This window comes from Danio rerio, chromosome 1 (assembly GCF_049306965.1).
Source record: "Danio rerio strain Tuebingen ecotype United States chromosome 1, GRCz12tu, whole genome shotgun sequence".
Classification (NCBI taxonomy): Eukaryota; Metazoa; Chordata; class Actinopteri; order Cypriniformes; family Danionidae; genus Danio; species Danio rerio.
In genome coordinates, this window is record NC_133176.1 from 38200514 (window position 1) to 38220219 (window position 19706).

Here is a 19706-nt window from a genome sequence, read left to right on the forward strand (position 1 = left end):
TGCTGCCCATTACATTACAAACCACAGGAGAGAGCAAAATCTTCAGCAGGATAGATCTCCTTCTCATACTGCAGCCTCCACATCATGGTTCTGAAAGCAAAGAAGATCAAGGTGCTCCATGATTGGCCAGCCCACTCACCAGACATGAAGATTATGGAGCATGTCTGGGGTAAGATAAAGAAGGAGGCATTGAAGATGAATTCAAAGAATCTTGATGAAGTCTGGGAGTCCTGCAAGATAGCTTTCTTTGCCATTCCAGATGATCTTATAAAAAGGTTATTTAAGGCATTGCAGCAGAGATGTATGAATGCAGTTTTCCAAGCTCATGGGAGTCATAGACTGATCTTACTGTCCTTATTAAATAATTAAAAAATCAAGGCATTATGACATTTTAATTTGGTAAAAAAAAAAGCGTAATCCAGAGCCCTTTGCCTTTCATATAAGCCACTTCTAAGACAAAATGATCAACTGAAGCTCAAGATATTATTTGCTGTTCCTAAAACTTGCATAGGTGACAAGACAAGGTAGTGTATGTATTTCAATATTTATTTTTAATTTTTAATTAATTAATTTTTATTTTATCACCAGGGAATATTGTAAATATGCAGAGATCTCAGCTTGGGTCAGAAAACTTGATGCTGTTTCTAAAAATAAAATAAATAAACAAAAAGTTACAAAATAAAATAAATTCATCCGAGCTAAAGAAAGCACAGACAAATTCTTAGTTTGTTTAAATTAAATTAAAGCTATTGTTTTATTGTTAATTGAATTTGTTTTAAAGTTGCAATTTTGTTTTGTCATTTGAAATAAAATATTTAATTTAAAATAACAGAACTATGAACGCTTAAGAAATAAGAAAAGGGCATGAAACAGAATATACCATTTGCCTTACAACACAAAAGCTGAGAGGATATATAATGATTAAAAATAGTTTGTTGTTTTTGGCCACTCTTCCACATAGTGGTCACTGGTTGTTGTAACACCTTCAGGAGTTGTCATTATTTCTTGGTAGCATCCTTCACCAGTCTCCTTACAGTTACTCTGCTTTGGGGCTGTTATAAACTGATTTTTAACTATGCCAAACCTTTAAAACTTCTTAATGATCTATTTAAAGCTTCTCCAATAGACATAGAAGGGATTCCTCTTTTTGTTCATTTTCAGATGTGCACTTAATTTAGTAATTTCTTTTTTTTTTTTTTTTACTTTTGGACAATACTGATTTATTGTATTCAAAATGTGTGCTGCATTGTAAAGGAGTGAATGCCTTTATATTATACTATGTGATATTTCACTTATGGAAATATCTTTTTAAAGATAGCAATGTGATATCGATTTGACTTTAAGGTTTCACAAGGAGGAAAAGAAACTGTACAATCTACATCTACAATTTAGTTGCAAATATTTTTTTATAAAAATTTAATATTTATACTCATTAAGTGGTCAAAGCTCCATTTTTTTATCAGTCCGGCAATGAAGAGTACGTGCAAAGCATGAAGTTAGACTTTCCAAAGTACTATTTCAGATGAAATCTGATCCTTGAGTGTTTCTGCTGTAGTCTGTAGTATTTTCTGTTATTCTGAAACCACACAACTGACCTCGTGAACTAACAAAATATGCTGCTGAAGTTACTGAATATCTGTAAAAGCATAATACAATAAAGATTTAAAGAGCGAACTAAAATACAAAAACTGAGCCAAGGTTAATGTAAACACTGTCCGCCTCCTCCTTTTTAACTGGTAAGTATTTGCAAAATGATTTCCAAAACCTATAGGGAGAGGTTTCTCCCACCATTTTAAGCGATGACAGTTGACTGTGGTTTAGTTTGAGCTTTGACCAATGTCTTACCACACAGACATATGAAAATAGAACAGATCTCAAGTGAAACTGAAAACTAAAAGGCAGTTGTAACCAAAATATTTGATTATCAATGTTCACAATGCTGTAGGCAGTTGAAAAAAAAAAAAACATTTTCTAGTTACTAGTTTAAGGACAAAATTATTGTTTTGTATCAGGGTATATACAGAATGTCTTAAGTTGAGTTTGATATCTTTTACTATCTTTTTTTAATACATTCAAAACATTTTTTTTAATACCAGCGCAACTTAAAGCTGCAACTGTATTGGCGTAAATGAAATATCTGTCCAAATAGAATAATATATTGCAAATGACATATACATTTAAGTAAAGCATAGGGATTAATCAATAAGTCACAATGGGCCTTGTCCATTGTTACTAATCAATGTCAAAAAGAAACAATAGCCGCTCTTCTAAGAACAGTTCGCTACGGTTACGATTGTTTCTCCATTAAGTCTGGGATGACGCGGCACAAGTACAAACCATTCTCGGCCCGGAATTCTCAGCATGGTTAGACAACCGTGCTGAACTGTGCCGATAGATTCTATGGGCTCTATTTTGACGGTCCATGCGCAGAGCGCAAAATGCAGGGCCCAAACGCTTTCAGGGCGTGTCAGAATCCATTTTTGCTAATTTAAGGACGGGAAAATCAGCTTTGCGTCATGGCGCATGGTCTAAAAGGGTTGAGTTTATTTTCTTTATGAGTTATAGGTGTGTTTTGAGAATAAACCAATCAAAGTCTCATCTCCCATTACCTTTAAGAGCCAGCTGTGTCGCGCCATAAGCGCATTCGCTATTTACATGACGTAAAGTAAGTTCACTTTCGCTTTTGCTCTCGTGGATAGGGAAACCTTACCGCACAGACATCAATTAGCCTATAAATAATAATTTCGTTTGGTAAGCGCAAATATTTGTTTCAAAACTATTTCTAAATTCAGTTCTAATTTCCAGCAAACGAATAAATGAACAATAATAACAAAGTGTGGTCAAAATACTGAGTTATTTCCAAATACACATGCTGTGCCCCATATGGTCTAAAACCTGATAGGTGGACAAATCTAAGCTTGTTTTTAATAAAACAAATATAAATATGGATATAATAAATAATACTGGTAATAATAATCACATTATACTAAAGCAAATTGAATGAACTGAAAAAGCCTCCCGAGATGAAGAAAGTATGAAGGCAGTGGTTTTTAAATTCATGTAGGCTAGAAACTAATATGTTTTGTAATATTTTAATAATTTATATCCTATATATATCCTTATTATATATATCCTTAATATATTATATCTTTTTCATATTTAAAGATATTTGCGTATTGCTCTACATCTTGTGTGTAGCCTGTAAGCCAGACGTACTTTGCGCCAGACAATAGACCGACTTTGTTCTGGTCTAAAGAACAGACTATTTACAGTTTCTCAAAATAGCAACGTGCCAAAACACGCCTGCTTTTTTAGACCAGAACGCCTATGGGCGCACATATCAGCGCAAATGCATTTGCTATTTAAACAGTGAGGCGCAACACCTCAAAATGACCCTTGCTCCGAGGTGAAAGTAGCAAAAGACTATTGCGCCGCGCCTTGCGCCGGGTGTATGATAGGGCCCTATGTGTTGACGTTGCGGCTCTGTTGCCAAGCTATCACCTGTGTTGCCAGATATAGCAGACTTTTTTCAGCCCAAAAGCTGTCCAAAGCCCACGCAAACTCACAAAAAACACCAAAAATATTGAATTAATATTTGATTTATTTTTAATTGATTTAAATCTGGGGTAAAGCAGTGGCGCAGTAGGAAGTGCTGTCGCCTTATAGCAAAAAGGTTGCTGGTTCGAGCCTCGGCTCAATTGGTGTTTCTGTGTGGAGTTTGCATGTTCTCCCTGCGGTCGCGTAGGTTTCCTTCGGGTGCTCCGGTTTCCCCCACAATCCAAAGACATGCGGTACAGGTGAATTGGGTAGGCTAAATTGTCCGTAGTGTATGAGTGTGTGTGTGTGAATGTGTGTGTGGTTGTGCTAGAAGGGCATCCACTGCGTAAAAACTTGCTGGATAAGTTGGCGGTTCATTCTGCTGTGGTGACCCTAGATTATTAAAGGGACTAAGCCGACAAGAAAATGAATAAATCAATAGTTTAAATCGAAATTGTGGAGAGGTAAGCATGATCGAATACCCAATAAAGGGGGAGAGCTAGCTCAGAGCCCGGCGGCTAATCAGCAGGCCAATCCGAAATAATAAGCAACACCTGTTTATTCTAGTGATTGGACCGGAGAGACACCCGTCTTAAGGAGAACGGGAGGAACAGTCGGGAGATAGAGCTGAACGACGGCCACATAGTGGGAGCTGTCCAGTACAGTTGTGACTTAAAAATAAAATCTGTTACTTACCTCAACGCCGACCCTGTCTTCTTCTTCCCACACAAAGAACCTTTGTTACAGTGGTGCCGAAATCCGGGGAAGAAGAAGAGACCTCGCCGCTAAGATGACCACTCCGTCAACCAGTCCATTTGCAGAAGTGATCCAGGCGCTCGCGGTCCTCCACCGTGAACAGCACCAGGAGATCCTGGACATACGAGCTGAGCAGGAGGAGCGCTTTAAGGTCCTGGTGGAGGCCCAGCGCGAGGACCGCGAGCTCGTCCGGAGCATGCTGAAGCAGGGGATCCAGCCCGCATCAACATCAGCCACCCACCCTCCCATCACACTACACAAAATGGGGCCGCAAGATGACCCGGAAGTCTTCTTAGACTTGTTTGAGAAGATGGCAGGAGCGTGTGGGTGGCCCCGGGCCGATTGGCCGGTGAGAGTCATCCCGCTGCTGTCGGGCGAAGCCCAGACCGCCGCACAGCAGCTACCGGCCGAGGATCTCCTGAATTATGCGCACCTGAAACGAGCCATACTTCAGCGGGCCGGCCGCAATCCGGAGGAACAACGCCAGCGCTTCCGGTCGCTGAAGCTGGAGGAAAGCGGTCGGCCCTTCATATTCGCCCAGCAGCTCCGTGACGCCTGCCGCAGATGGCTGGTGCAGGATGACCGGACCATCGATCAGATCGTCAACGCTGTGGTACTGGAACAGTTCATCGCCCGCCTTCCCTCCCGAACATCGGAGTGGGTCCAGTGCCACCGACCAGACGATCTGGAAACGGCCATCCAGCTGGCGGAGGATCACCTGGTAGCGAGGTCCAGGGTTGGCGAAGTAACCTCTCTCTCTCTCTCTCTCTCCCCATGTCCCTCCTCTTTCTCTCTCTCCTCCTATCCCCAGGCCCAGATCGAGGGGACCGCCCATACCGACTCCCAGGAGGCGGATCCCAGGCCCGGAGCCCCAGCGCAGCACGCATCGCTGGGGCACCTATCGGGATAGAGACGGGGAGGCATGTGGCATGGGCGGGCCTACAGCGATGACGGGTCTCTCTCCGGCCCAATCAGTTGGTCCTGCTGCCCTCGGGGGTATAACGGGAAGGTCTGGGCCGGCATGTTGGCATTGCGGGGGGGCGGATCATGCACCAGAGAACTGCTCCGTGATGGAGGTGGGTGCATTGGTCCGCCTGCCCGATGTGCCAGCAGTCGCCCCCGGTCGCGACGGGCTATACCGGATACCTGTGAGTATTAAAGGGGGTACATATCAAGCTTTGGTGGATTGGGGGTGTAATCAGACCTCCATCCACCAAAGCTTGCTTCAAGACCCGGCTTTGGATATGAGGCGCACGGTAAGGGTAAGGTGTGTACACGGGGATGTAATTCACTACCCGCTAACGGCAATAGACATTCAATTTCGGGGGAAAAAGCGTGGAGGTAGCGGTTAACCCGCACCTCAAACACCCGCTAATTCTGGGAACTAATTGGCCTGGATTCAATAGATTATTGGGAGTTTTATGTGCGGGTGCTTCTTGGAAGAAGAAATCGCCGGATAGGGGACGTGTCGCTCAGCTGGGGGAATCCCAAGCAGTGACGTCACGCGCTGACTCAGGGGAAGGGCTGGGAATTTCCTGGTGTAAAGACTTTCCCCTGGAGCAGTCGCGTGATGATACACTAAAACATGCACTCGAAAGAGTGAGAGTTATTGATGGGAAAATCCTCCAGCCTGATCGACCCCTCTCCTATCCGTATTTTGCGGTTATTAATGATAGGGTGTATCGAGTGACCCAAGACACTCAGACAAAAGAAAATACAACCCAGTTATCAGTACCAAAGAGCCGCCGGGAAATGCTTTTTCAGGCTTCTCATTCTAATCCTAAGGCCGGACATTTAGGTCAGGCGGCCACACTAAATCGCCTCATGACCCGATTCTTTTGGCCGGGCATTCACGGTGACGTCAGCAGATGGTGCGCTGCGTGCAGTGAATGTCAGCTGGTAAATCCGCCGGCCACCCCAAAAGCGCCGTTGCGCCCTTTACCAATTATGGAGATCCCCTTCGAGAGAATTGGTATGGATCTCATCGGGCCATTAGAGCGATCCGCACGCGGGCATCGGTTTGCATTAGTTCTGGTGGATTATGCAACCCGATACCCGGAAGCAGTCGCGCTCCGTAATATCTCAGCAAAGAGCGTTGCGGAGGCGCTGTTTCGCATCATCTCCCGTGTGGGAATCCCCAAGGAGATTCTCACTGATCAAGGCACCGCGTTCATGTCACGATGCGCGAGCTTTATGGATTATTGGGCATTAAATCTATTCGCACCAGCGTCTATCACCCACAAACAGATGGGCTGGTGGAAAGATTTAATCGCACGCTTAAATCAATGATCCGTAAATTTTCACAGGGAGATAAAGTACTTGTACTGCTACCCACTTCCAGCTCTAAATTACTCGCCAAGTGGCAAGGGCCGTTTGTGGTCACACGACGAGTCAGTGATCTCGATTACGAGGTGGTTCGTTCGGACAGGGCTGACTCGCGTCAGATTTATCACATTAATCTGCTTAAGCAATGGAGGGAGCCGGAGGAAGTGGCGCTGGCTACGCTTGTTACTACGCTCTGGTCACCGGGGGCGATCATCTCTCAGCGAGCCAGCTCCTCGACATCCGGCACCTCCAACGTGAATACTCTGACGTGTTTTCGCCCCTGCCCGGTCGTACTAACCTGATTCAGCACCATATCGAGACCGAACCGGGCGTGGTCGTTAGGACCCGGCCGTATCGTCTACCTGAACACAAGAAAAAAGTGATTCAGGAAGAATTGAATAATATGTTGAAAATGGGAGTAGTAGAAGAATCCCACAGCGACTGGGCCAGCCCGATTGTCTTGGTACCTAAGACGGACGGCTCGGTCCGGTTCTGTGTGGATTATCGCAAGGTGAATGCTGTGTCGAAATTCGACGCTTATCCAATGCCGCGTATTGACGAGTTGCTCGACCGGTTAGGTGCTGCTCGATATTACTCGACATTGGATTTAACGAAGGGCTATTGGCAGATCCCCTTATCTCCAATATCCCGCGAAAAAACAGCCTTCACTACGCCGTTTGGATTGCACCAATTTGTGACGCTTCCGTTTGGGGTGTTCGGGGCGCCGGCGATGTTCCAGCGCCTGATGGACAAAATACTCGGCCTTCACGCAGCATATGCCGCTGCTTATTTAGACGACATCATCATTTACAGTAATGATTGGCAGCGGCATATGCAACATCTGAGGGCGGTATTGTTGGCGCTGAGACGGGCCGGGCTCACGGCCAACCCACGGAAGTGCGCAATTGGGCGAGTGGAGGTAAGGTATCTGGGCTTCCACTTAGGTCACGGGCAGGTGCAGCCCCAAATTGATAAGACTGCAGCCATTGCAACCTGTCCGAGATCCAAAACCAAAAAGGAGGTGAGACAGTTCCCCGGCCTGAGGCGGGCGGTGGGGGTATGTGGAGAGGTAAGCATCATCGAATACCCAATAAAGGGGGAGAGCATGCTCAGAGCCCGGCGGCTAATCAGCAGGCCAATCCGAAATAATAAGCAACACCTGTTTATTCTAGTGATTGGACCGGAGAGACACCCGTCTTAAGGAGAACGGGAGGAACAGTCGGGAGAGAGAGCTGAACGACGGCCACATAGTGGGAGCTGTCCAGTACAGTTGTGACTTAAAAATAAAATCTGTTACTTACCTCAACGCCGACCCTGTCTTCTTCTTCCCACACAAAGAACCTTTGTTACAGAAATTAACGCAGTTACTTTAACTGTCATAATTGCTAACAATACAGCAACAAACACCAGCAGTCACAGAATCACAACATAACAGGATCACATCGAAACACTGTCCCCCTCACATACATACACTGCACACACTAGACGTTCTATTAGAGTATGTTTTACTTTCAAAATGGGATATAAATTCATCCCATTGGCGTTTTAAATTCTTTTGAACATAATTAAGTGCTGCTTGTAAATCAGACAACACTTCTGTTTTTGCTCTTGTTGTCAATTGCAGGAAAAAATGATTGATAAAAGTGTCATAATAAGCTGATGTGAGTTTAACTGCAGGCGCTGCTTAATGCAAATGCTGGCAGACGTTGCAAAAAACCCCGTGGCTGTTGCCAACTACAGGCCTAAGCCAGTCTTGCCCTCCAGCCAGAGGTCCGAAAACTTGCTAGCCAGTCGAGTAACCAGTTTGTTTCAGCACGCACTCGAACAAACACCACCTCACATGATATAACTCAGCTTTGACCACACTTAGTTAATATTGTTCATTTATTCATTTGCTGGAAATTAGAACTGAATTTAGAAATAGTTTACCATTTCTAAAAGTAATCTTTGCACTCAACAAACTAAATTAAATATGTAGGCTAATGGATGCCTTCAGTGGAGTGAGTTTACATTATTTTCTTACTCCACGAAAGTAAAAGGAGTAAATCAAAAAGAGAAAGTAAAGGGGCTGAATGGAGGAAGCTCGTTCTTTATTCTCGTGCTGCAGACGGTCTGTTAAACTGTTTTCTCACAAGTGAAGCGTTCAGTTTTTCCACTTACAAAGTCAGTCATCTAAATGGCAAATGCACCATGTCTCTACACAACTGACTCTTAAAGGGAATGGGAGATGAGATGAGACTCTGATTTGTTTAATGCATGTTATGCTCACAACACACTCATAACTCATTAAGAGAATAAACACAAGCCTGTTAGACCATGCGTTGCAGCGCAGAGTGTATTTTTACGTTCTTAAAAATTGTGTGGATTTGGGTATTCCCTTAATGCTTTTGCGCCATGCCCTTTAGACTTTCGGCATAGATCGTTAAAATAGAGCCAACTGACTTAAATGTCATTCCGTGTAATAATAGTCTACATATCAAATATCTTATCAGGAATATTTAGAAGATCAAGTCTCAATTTAAGTCTTACTGTGAAAGCTGAAAATACTAATTATACTAATTAGATGATATGCATTTTGTAGTTTGTATTATGTTTTACCAATATGTCATAATAAATAATCAAATTGAGGATAAGTATTTTTATATTTCAATTATCATAGGTTTCCCAGAGATGGGATGCGGCTGGAAGGGCATCCGCTGCGTAAAAATGTGCTGGATAAGTTGGCGGTTCATTCCGCTGAGGCGACCCCAGATTAATAAAGGGACTAAGCCGACAAGAAACTGAATGAATGAATTAATAAATTAATTATCATAGATCATATTTACTTTCTATATATTTTAATTATTACTACATTATGTTAAATAAATGGATCTGAGGCCAGTTGCACCACCAGTGCGTAAGTTAAAACGTGGCTTAGTTATGACTTAAAGAGACACTAAGGCCCAATTTTTGTACCCCTACCCCTTCCCCTTAAAACAGAGTTTGAAGGGCTTAGAAATTTACCCCAAAGAAAGGGGACAGCACTACAGCACCTGCACACATCATCATATGTCATTGCAATCTCGTGTTTTATATGAGATCAGACGATCGCAACTGCTGTAGTTATTCTAATTTCTTTATTTTTTGGTATTTATCTTCAGGAAATCACTGAAGGCATATATTATGTTATCATATCGATGTAATGTGGCAATAAACTTGTACCTGTACTGTGCATTTACACTATGGCCATATTCATCCATGTAAACACACAATAACAACATTAACATTATAGCAGACACTGTATAAAGCTCATTCCCAGCCACTAGACTTTTCTGACAGGGTATTGGAGCGTCACTGAGTGTCAGAATGTTGTGGGACTGCTATACAGGTGTTATTAATATGGACTTAGATGACAGTAAAACACGAACGCTGTTATGAATGTATTAAAACATAAGCTTGTTTGTTGTAAAAATTCATAATAATGACAAAGAAACTAATTTGTGCATCTCATTACTTCCGAGTGCAGCCATGCTGCCGCTGTAGCTGGCGTATTCAGGGAAATTTTCTTACCCCTTGGTTTTGAGTGCGGTCCTGAAAAATCTCTCTTTCAAGGCCTATCTACCTCTTCCCCTTAGCCCCACGCCTTCAAGCTAAAGAGAATTGGGACACCCCTACCCCTTCACGGAAATGTGCAAAACAAGGAATAAGGGTAAGGGGTAGAATTTGGATTGGGCCTAAGCTACAATTTACACACTACTGAATATTTTAGTGTTGCACCACTGGACTTAGTTTAAACGTAACGCTACATTCCAACTAAATATTTACGGCAGCCTCCCCCATGTATAACGGTAGAAAAGAGACGACAGTGAGATTAGTTTACATAGAGGAGCTCGCGGTAAAAATGAAGAATGATCTCCCTCTACTCACATCCTTATTGTCCTCCCAAATCGTGCATTCTATTTCGGGTTGTGAAAGAAGAGTTTCATTATTTTCAAAGAGTCTTTTTTTTTCATTGTATTCATCAATTCAAACAAAAATTTTACTTATGAATAAGTTTTTCTCTCTGCTTGTTTCTCTTTCATGTGTAGGATATCAAAAAATCAAGTTTATTGTTTTGAGAACTTCATGTGTTTATCGTGTGCATTCACAGCTCGCGATGCAGGTGTGTGAGTCGCCTGCTATTAGTGACTGACTGTAATTTAATTTACTAAAAAATGTGTGAATTATTATTTAATTTTCACAGGACAGTTAGATATAGATGCATTAGTTGTAGAATTTTACAGCAGTTTAACGATTTAAATACTTTTTAATGGATATTACATCATTCAATGTGAATACGCATTACGGAGAGCTTACGACCTACTAACTCCGGTTTGCCTTAAGAACATGTGCTGCAACCGAAGTGAGAACGAATTTAGTTACTAAGCCACTAGTGTGGACTTTACGTTTCAGTTTAATAAAGAACCTACGAACAGCAGGTGCAACCCTACCCAACTGAGTGACAATTTAACATGATTTCATCCATATTTCTAAACGTCCATAAATGTTATGTGTAACATTAAGGACACTTGTGATTAAATTAATTTGATGCAGACGCCTCATCTTTGACCCATATATCTGTGTGTACACACACAGACACAGACCGGAATGCTTTTTTACTAATTTTTCTCCACACCCACCTACCCAGGTACTGCATGTGTATTTGTGTATGTTCGCATTCTTGTGAGAAGAGTGAAATGCAGCACCTCTTCAGAGATCTGACTGCTGTGTGCCGTCTGTCTCTCCAGGTCTCTCCTAAGCAGTGTGTTCTGTTTCTCCAGCTGCAGAACCCTGCGTGCCAAGTGAACACTACACACACACAAGCACACACACACACGCACACACGCACATTTAGAAACCTATGATTAGAGTCACGCAGACATAAAAACAGTTAGTAAAAACAAAGATGAGCTTCTGGTTCTCAAAGAAGAGTGACCTCCTCAGACTTCACCTTTGCTTCAGTCTTCTCTTGGCAGTTGTTGGAATGTTTGCACCATAACCATATGAAAACAGCACCCTTTCTGCCTCATCTTCATTCTCCACTACAAACAACAACAACAAATATTATCATGAAGAAGAATAAAAAGTGTGTTTAAGAGCAGCTGTGTGTAGACCACCCAGGTAGAGTCGTAGCCAGAAGGAAGAGCATTAATACTAAAAACGAGACACTATGAAAACAGCTTTCTGTCTTCTTACAGTATATAATGTGTAGGAAGGTTTATGCTTCAAGTCGAAAATGTTGAAATGTTGTTCAAAGGTGAAAACAAGGCCAAGAAAATGAAGAAAAAAAAAATCCAAGATAAAGAGAAAGAAAACATCTAGTAATGTACACAATATGGTTTTGGAAAAAAAAAAAAAAAAACTTTTGCACTATTTTTAATATTGTTTTTTAAATGTAATATCCCATAAGTTTCCCAGTGATGGGTTGCAGCTGGAAGGGCATCCGCTGCATAAAACATGTGCTGGATAAGTTGGTGGTTCATTCCACTGTGGCGACCCCAGATTAATAAAGGGACTAAGCTGAAAAGAAAATGAATGAATGAATGCATATCCCTTAAAATAGATATAAATCTAGGGCTGATTATTGACCGAGCAGTTTCATTCATTATTTTATTAAAAATCTAACTCAAGCAAGAACCAACCCTTGTCATGCGCAAGTCATCTTGCATTTTACACAGTTGATTGGTAATGAAACTCAAAAACTGTGGTCATATGTGTGTCATATGGGTCATATAAATTGTCATAAGATATACTGGAAGTTACAACTCCAATATTAAACTAGAAAAGTAAAGTTTGTGGACCCATTTTAAGGTGGTTTGAAAAAGCCTACTCTGAACATTTGAAGTAGTTTTAAAAAAAATTAATAATTGAAGTCGTTTTAAGGAAGTTTAAAGCATTGGCATAGACTAAATATTGGTTAGCCGGTTTCTAGTATGCATTGGCATGGTTCTTGGTAGGTGGTTGCTAAGGTGTTGCTAGGCGGTTGCTAAAGTGTTCTGAGTGGTTGCTAGGGCTTTTCTTGGGTGTTCTAGTAAGTTGTTAAGGTGTTGCAAGGTGGTTACTATGGTATTCTGAGTGGTTTCTAGGTCAACCACAGAACTGTTGCAAAGGCATTGCTAGGCAGTTGCTAGGTTGTTCTAAGTGGTTGCTAAGGCCTTGCTAGGATGTTCTACATGGTTGTTAAGGTGTTGCTAGGTGGTTACTATGGTGTTTTGATTGGTTGCTAGGTCATTGCAAAGATGTTGCTAGGTGGTTGCTTGGGTGTTCTGAGTGGATGCTAAGCTGTTGCTAAGGCATTGCTAGGTTGTTTCTAAGATGTTGCTAGGTGGTTGCTAGGGTGGTTTGAGTGGTTGCTCAGCGGTTGCTAAGGCATTGCTAGGTGGTGTTAAGATGCTGCTAGGCAGTTGCTAGGGTGTTCTGAGCGGTTGCTAGGCAGTTACTATGGTGTTCTGAGTGGTTGCTAAGGCATTGCTGGGCGGTTGCTAAGGCATTGCTAAGATGTTGCTAGGCGGTTGCTGGGGTGTTCTGAGTGGTTGCTAGGTGGTTGCTAGAGTGTTCTGAGTGGTTACTAAGGCATTGCCAAGCGATTATTAGGGTATTCTAGGTGGTTACAAAGGTGTTGCTAGGCAATTACTAAGGTGTTCTGAGTGGTTGCTAGGGTATTCTTGGTGGTTGCTAAGGTGTTGCTAGGTGGTAGCTAAGGTGTTCTGAGTGGTTGCTAGGCAGTTGCTAACATAAATTAACATGAATCTTGTATGATTTATCATGTTGCTTGTGTGTTTTTAGCATAAATTAGCATGTTGTTAGCATGGTTCTAGTATGACTTAGCATGCCACTAGAAAGTTTCTAGTAAATACTAGCATGTTGTTAGCATGAATTTAGTATGAATTAGCATGTTGATAGTATGGATTAGTGTGTTAAAATGCTGTTAGTATGTTTCTAGTATGAATCAGTATATAGTATTGATTGGTTTGTTGTTAATATGTCCAATGTAAAGTCAATGGCATTTTTTTTACAATAGAAGTCTATGGTACAGTTGCTAAGGTGCCATAAGTGGTTGCTAGTGTGTGGCTAGTAAGTTGAAAGGTCATCAGTGATTGTCAGACTGGTAGAGTTAAATGAGCCTAAACTTGAGTCTGTTTGACAGTCTGGCGCAGAGTTATGAGGTCATAAAGTTTGGTTCAAAGTTAAGTCAATGGGACTTTTTTGAGTTTTCAAAAGTGTTTTTTTTTTTTTTTTTTTTTTTTTTTAGGTTTTTTAAGCTTTAACTTTTTTTAAGCCACCAACAAGATCTGTTTTTGTTCCAAATAACATGAGCACAAAAGTGGCACTTAATCAAACAACATTTCAGCAAATAATAAGTAAATATTGTGCTAAAACTTAGGCACAATATTGTCAATAGTGTTGAGTAGGGCTGCACGATATTGGAAAAAATTGAGATTGCGGTATTTTTTCTATGATATATGGTAATATATCCTAACATATTGAGACATAACTTTACCAGATGACTTAAATAACTTTTTTTTTTTTTTACAAAGACTTTAGATTGATTGGGATGACTTTATAGGGGAGTGGAATATAAATGTGAATTTATGTAATTTCTATACATATAATAAACAATAAATAAACACAATGGAGCAAATATTAAAGTGAATTAAACAATTTGAATTGCTCACCAGTTTAACACTAAACAGGTTAAAGATCTGTCTCTTGGTGTACAGTGCATCAATATTGAGGAGAATTTGGACTAAAAGTCCACTGTGTCTGCTGACTTTAACTAGTCCTCTCATCAGCAGAAAGAATCTAAAGACTAGACAAACCTCCATTTTACTGCAAATTTAAAAATGCAATTAAATAGTCCCTAAGGCCCTGACAGGAGGGTCATATTTATTCTTATTCCATAGCCTGTTGAAATTCTTGATTCTGATTGCCTGGAAGTTGTGCAATAAAATACTGTAATGCAGAGCACCAGAAATTATTCCTTAGATACACTAATCTGTATACTCAAGGAGATCAAAGCTGTGGTAAAATATATTTTATGCAGTCTGTCAATGACTACTCTGGAAACAGTTCTTCTGCAAAACATGCATGTAAACATGCAAGTTTACTAATATAATCAGTTGCATTATCAGTTCAGAATTTCAAGCATGTTAAATACGCTGCGTGTCGGTTTCCTTCACATCTAAATTGTTCTGCATGTTCAAAATGCCATACTAAATCAGAACTGAAGATGGTTTGACTAAAAGGCCTTAGGGCTGTGTCCTTAAACAACCCTCTTCAGTGAATATGCTGACACTGAGCCGAGGTGATGAGAAAGGCTGGCCTAGCCAGGTTTTAAAATCCCCCAGGTTATTAACCACAGCAAGTTAACAACAGGTTTTTAACGTCATCAACTCTGCACAGATCAAACGTAAAAAGAATGCCTAGCGCAATGATTGCAGGTTGATACTGGATGCGGTGCCTTATCACTGTGCTGCTATTCTATAGTTAAGCCGTTTCCCTCCTCTCTCTTTTATGTTCTTCTCTTCAAATTGCCTGTTACTGTGGTTTCAAAGTCAGTTACACTTTTCTGGATGTATTCACTGGAAAGCAGTATGTTAAAGAGTATGTTTTCACATTGGCTGTATAGTTTGCAACAGCCATTTTCAAACTAAGTAGTTTTAATTCAAATATACATGTTTGAAAAGTTTATCAATATTTATTAAATATTTTTGAATGTTGGTTGCGCCTTATTTATAAAAGTTACAATAAACTAGCAAAAGTGGGCTCAGTCATATCATAAGTGCACCTGGGCCATTTGAATTAGACTATGTTCTTGTATAGTTAAAATGGAGCCCATTCGGTCATTCATTTGTTCAATTTATTCAAACTACTAATTTAGTAATTAAGTAACTAGCTTTTTATATGAATGAGTCTGCTGATTCTTTCAAAACATGAATTCTACACTAGGGCTGCACAATATATCGTTTGAGCATTGATTTCACAATGGGCGCTATCATACACCCGGCGCAATGTGGCGCAATAGTCTTTTGCTAGTTTCAGCTTGGCGCAAGAGTCGTTTTGAGGCATTGTGGTACGCTGTTTAAATAGCAAATGCATTTGCGCTCATATGTGCGCCCATAGGCGTTCTGGTCTAAAAAGGAAGGCGTTCTGAGGCGCAGTGCTGGCGCGTTGCTATTTTGAGAAACTAAAATAGATTTTTCATTAGACCAAAACAAACCCGGTCTAAACTCCAGCGCAGAGTTGCGCCTCGCTTACACACTGCTTAATATGCACAAGAGAGCAATACGCAAATATCTTTACATATGTAAAGATTGTAATATTAAGGATATATATAGGATATAAATATAAAGGATTAAAATATTACAAAACATATTATTTTCTAGCCTACATAAATATGAAAAACCACTGATTTTATGCCTTCATCTCAGGAGGCTTTTTCTGTTTATTCATAACAATTTGCTTTTGTATAATGTTATTATTATTAGCAGTATTATTTATTATATCCATATTTATATTTGTTTTATTAAAAACAAGCTTAGATTTGCCCACCTGCAGGTTTTAGATCATATGGGGCACAGCATGTGTTTTAGGATATAACATTTTGAACACACTTCATTTTTATTGTTCATTTATTCGTTTGCTGGAAATTAGAACTGAATTTAGAAATAGTTTTGAAACAAATATTTGCGTTTAACAAACAAAATTAATTATTTATAGGCTAATTGATGTCTGTGCGTAAAGGTTTCCCTATCCACAAGAGCAAAAGCGAAAGTGAAATTACTTTACGTCATGTAAATAGCAAATGCGCTTATGGCGTGACGCAGCTGGCTCTTAAAGGTATTGGGAGATGAGACTCTGATTGGTTTATTCTCAAAACACACCTATAAATCATAAAGAAAATAAACTCAACCCTTTTAGACCATGCGCCACGGCGCAAAGCGGATTTTCCCTTCCTTATATTGGAAAATATGGATTATAACACACCCTGAATGCGTTTGCGCCCTGCGCTTTCCGTTTTGCGCATGGACCGTCAAAATAGAGCCCAATGTGTGCATCCATAATAGTCACATTGCAAGATATGCAATGTTGAGTTGGGATTATAAGTGATTAGGAACCACAGTTTAAAACACATGAGATTTGTGGGGAGACTGCAGTTTAAGCACAAAGTTAATCATGTGCATGTGTTTTTAATATGTAAGCATTTTAAGAGCGTTCAAGGTATTAGAGCATAAAGCAGTTTAATTAAATTAATTTTATTAAAACAATTTATATGATGAAGACTATGCATTATCTTATGAATATGCACAAATATAATATTCCTATAGTTTCCTATTAAAATATGAATTTAAAAGATAGATTTGTGAGGGGTGTATTTATCTATGCTGAGCACCGTAGGTCAGCAAAATGTATGATACTGTTTTTGGATATTTTAATGAAACAATTTTACATATTGTGCCTCTAAAAACCCCTCTTTTACACCTGTTGTATGACTCTAAATAATTCACTTGCAATGACTGAATCACTCTGTTTTCTTACTCTCTGCAGCCTGCATGGTAACATCGTCCAGCTCTTTTTCCAGCCTCTCATACGTCTCTAGTCGTGCCTGATGCTCAGAATTCTGGGCTTGCAGTTCAGTGATGCGTTTCTCGGATGATGTTTGAAGCCCATAAAACTCTTTTGTTAGAACCTGCAAAAGCAGAGAGAGAAGGGCAACAATATAATGGCAGAAGCTGAGTAACAAGGGTGGCGTCATAACATCATGTACAAATAGGTTTTATGAGGCTGACAAATATGTACAGTCTTTATTTAATAGAGCAGTAATGGGGTTCAACCCTTGTCTGGTGTCTAAATGAATTGAAAATCAGTGTGTTGACATTTTAAGAATCAAATTGTGAGCTAATACTTCAAGAGTATATCAATATTTGTCATTAAAAATTAATCTTTACACCTAAAACTTTCTAAACTGTCTTCTTTCAGTGGAATACACAAGTAAAAATGCTCAGGATCCAGAATGCCAAGCTTAAAACTGGCAAACTGGCATTATTAAAACAGACCATAAGAGATGTTTAATGACTTAACTTAAACGTTGGTCTGTTTCTGCAGAAGTAATGAAGTTCTGTATAATCATTTTTATGAAATGCTACAAAGAATCTAATGTAAAATGAATGAACTTCACAATATTACAATTGGAAGTGAAAACACTTTAAAATAATGGTTCATTGGTTAATGTATTTGCTAACATAAACAAACCATACTAATGTAATACATTTATTACAGTATTTAATCATGTTTGTTCATTTTAGTTAATACACAGAGTTAACATGAACTAACATGAACTAGCGTTATTTCATGTAAATTGACATTAACTTTAAATTGTAATAATACATTAGTTAATGTTGGACTACATTATTCATACTTAGTTAATGTTAGTAAATACATTCGCTAACATTAACTAATGGACCATTATTCTAAAGTTTTACCAAAATTACTTTAAAATAAAAAATAAGCATAAAACACTAAATTTATTATCAATTTCAAATACTAGTTAATTTAGGGATGTCAAAAATAACATCTATACGATCCATACTTCATATATAGTATACAAAAAAAATGTACAAAATTTTTACCTTTACTTTTAAAATATAAATTAAAAATAATGTCAATGATGACAACTGTGAAAACTTGTGAAGAATTTAAACTTTTAATTTTGTTTAAAAAGTAGTTTTATGCCACCTTAAACATCCAATATTCATTGATGCTTATAATTATACATTATTAAAACCCCAACAGGCCGGTAACCAATACAATACTAATTTTTGTGTATACATGAGTATATTTTTATGGTACATTCATGACACACTCATACTACTTTTATTTTATCTTTGGAACTTGACAACTACTGTTTACTTTATTCCATAGTAAAGAGTGGTCAGTAATTTCTTCCATTTTCTTCTTTTAGTGTTTCTTGAAAAGATGAAAGTCAAGCGTATCAGAAATGACATAAACTTGTTGTAAATGATGACAGAATGTTGAAACGTTCCTTTAAGGAATTAACAGCTTGAATTACTAAGCAATTAACAGGTTTTAACTTGCAGTGAGTCCAAAGGAAATCACTTTGTTCGGGATTTATGTGCACGACATCGCTGCCATAGAGATTTAACCCAAATGAAAGATTTATTTATTTTACAGAGCCTTGCCTCCAGTTTTTTCTGATGTTTCTCACACTCAATTTGACAAAGGCTGAGGTTCCTGGCTGTCTCCTCCTGGACCATCTGGGATCGCTCCAACTCAAACTTTTTCAGCTTCACCTGGTTGAGCAGTTCTGCCACCCTGCTGTCTGAACCCAGCTGCAGCTGCCTGAACCTGGACACAAGCAAAAACATCTGCAAACTTTGTTTGTTTTTCTGTAATCAAAATGACATAGTGTGTAAACTAAAAACTTAAATGACATGTGAGGACTTTAAAGTTCGTTTGTATGTTTTCCACTGTAATGTTGTGAAATATCATTCCAATCTTAAATAACTATTTTATTTTTCAAACATATTTTAAAATGTTTTATTCAAGTTATAGAAAAGCTACATTATGTTGAACATTTTCAGTGTCTCATAAACATTTAGAAATCTTTATAAATACAAAATGATTCATAGAATTTACCTTACCCCAAGGAAACATCACTTAATGAAACTCTCTCTAGAATAATCATCTCCCAATTGTCATAGGTACATACAAACATACAGTTGAATTATTAGCCCCCCTGAATTATTAGCTATTTTTTTTCTCAAATTTCTGTTTAACGGGGAGCAGTTTTTTCCCCAACACATTTCTAAACATAATAGTTTTAATAACTCATTTCTAATAACTGATTTATTTTATCTTTGCCATGATGACAGTAAATAATATTTTACTAGATATTTTGAATACACTTCTATACAGCTTATAGTGACATTTAAAGGCTTAACTAGGTTAATTAGGCAAGTTAGAGTCATTAGGCAAGTTATTGTATAATGATGGTTTGTTCTGTGGAAAAAAAATTGCTTAAAGGGGCTAATAATTTGAAGACTTTCTCA

General features: G+C 39.3%; 1 protein-coding gene and 1 long non-coding RNA gene across 7 annotated transcripts in view; both read right to left on the reverse strand.

Moving 5' to 3' along the window:
• Positions 1-19706, reverse strand: part of LOC141386116 (uncharacterized) — a 207664-nt gene that overhangs the window by 100688 nt on the left and 87270 nt on the right. The gene's annotated exons all lie outside the window — the stretch shown is intronic.
• pibf1 (progesterone immunomodulatory binding factor 1) overlaps positions 1-19706 on the reverse strand; it is a 75658-nt gene that overhangs the window by 35740 nt on the left and 20212 nt on the right. For 4 of the 6 annotated variants that reach the window (XM_073940760.1, XM_021472211.3, XM_073940712.1 and 1 more), the window contains 4 exon segments: positions 18837-19002; positions 17176-17326; positions 11588-11678; positions 11343-11445 (listed from right to left, as the gene is read on the reverse strand). In XM_073940760.1, coding sequence (XP_073796861.1) covers positions 11343-11445; positions 11588-11678; positions 17176-17326; positions 18837-19002 — 511 coding nt within the window. 6 annotated transcript variants of the gene reach the window in all.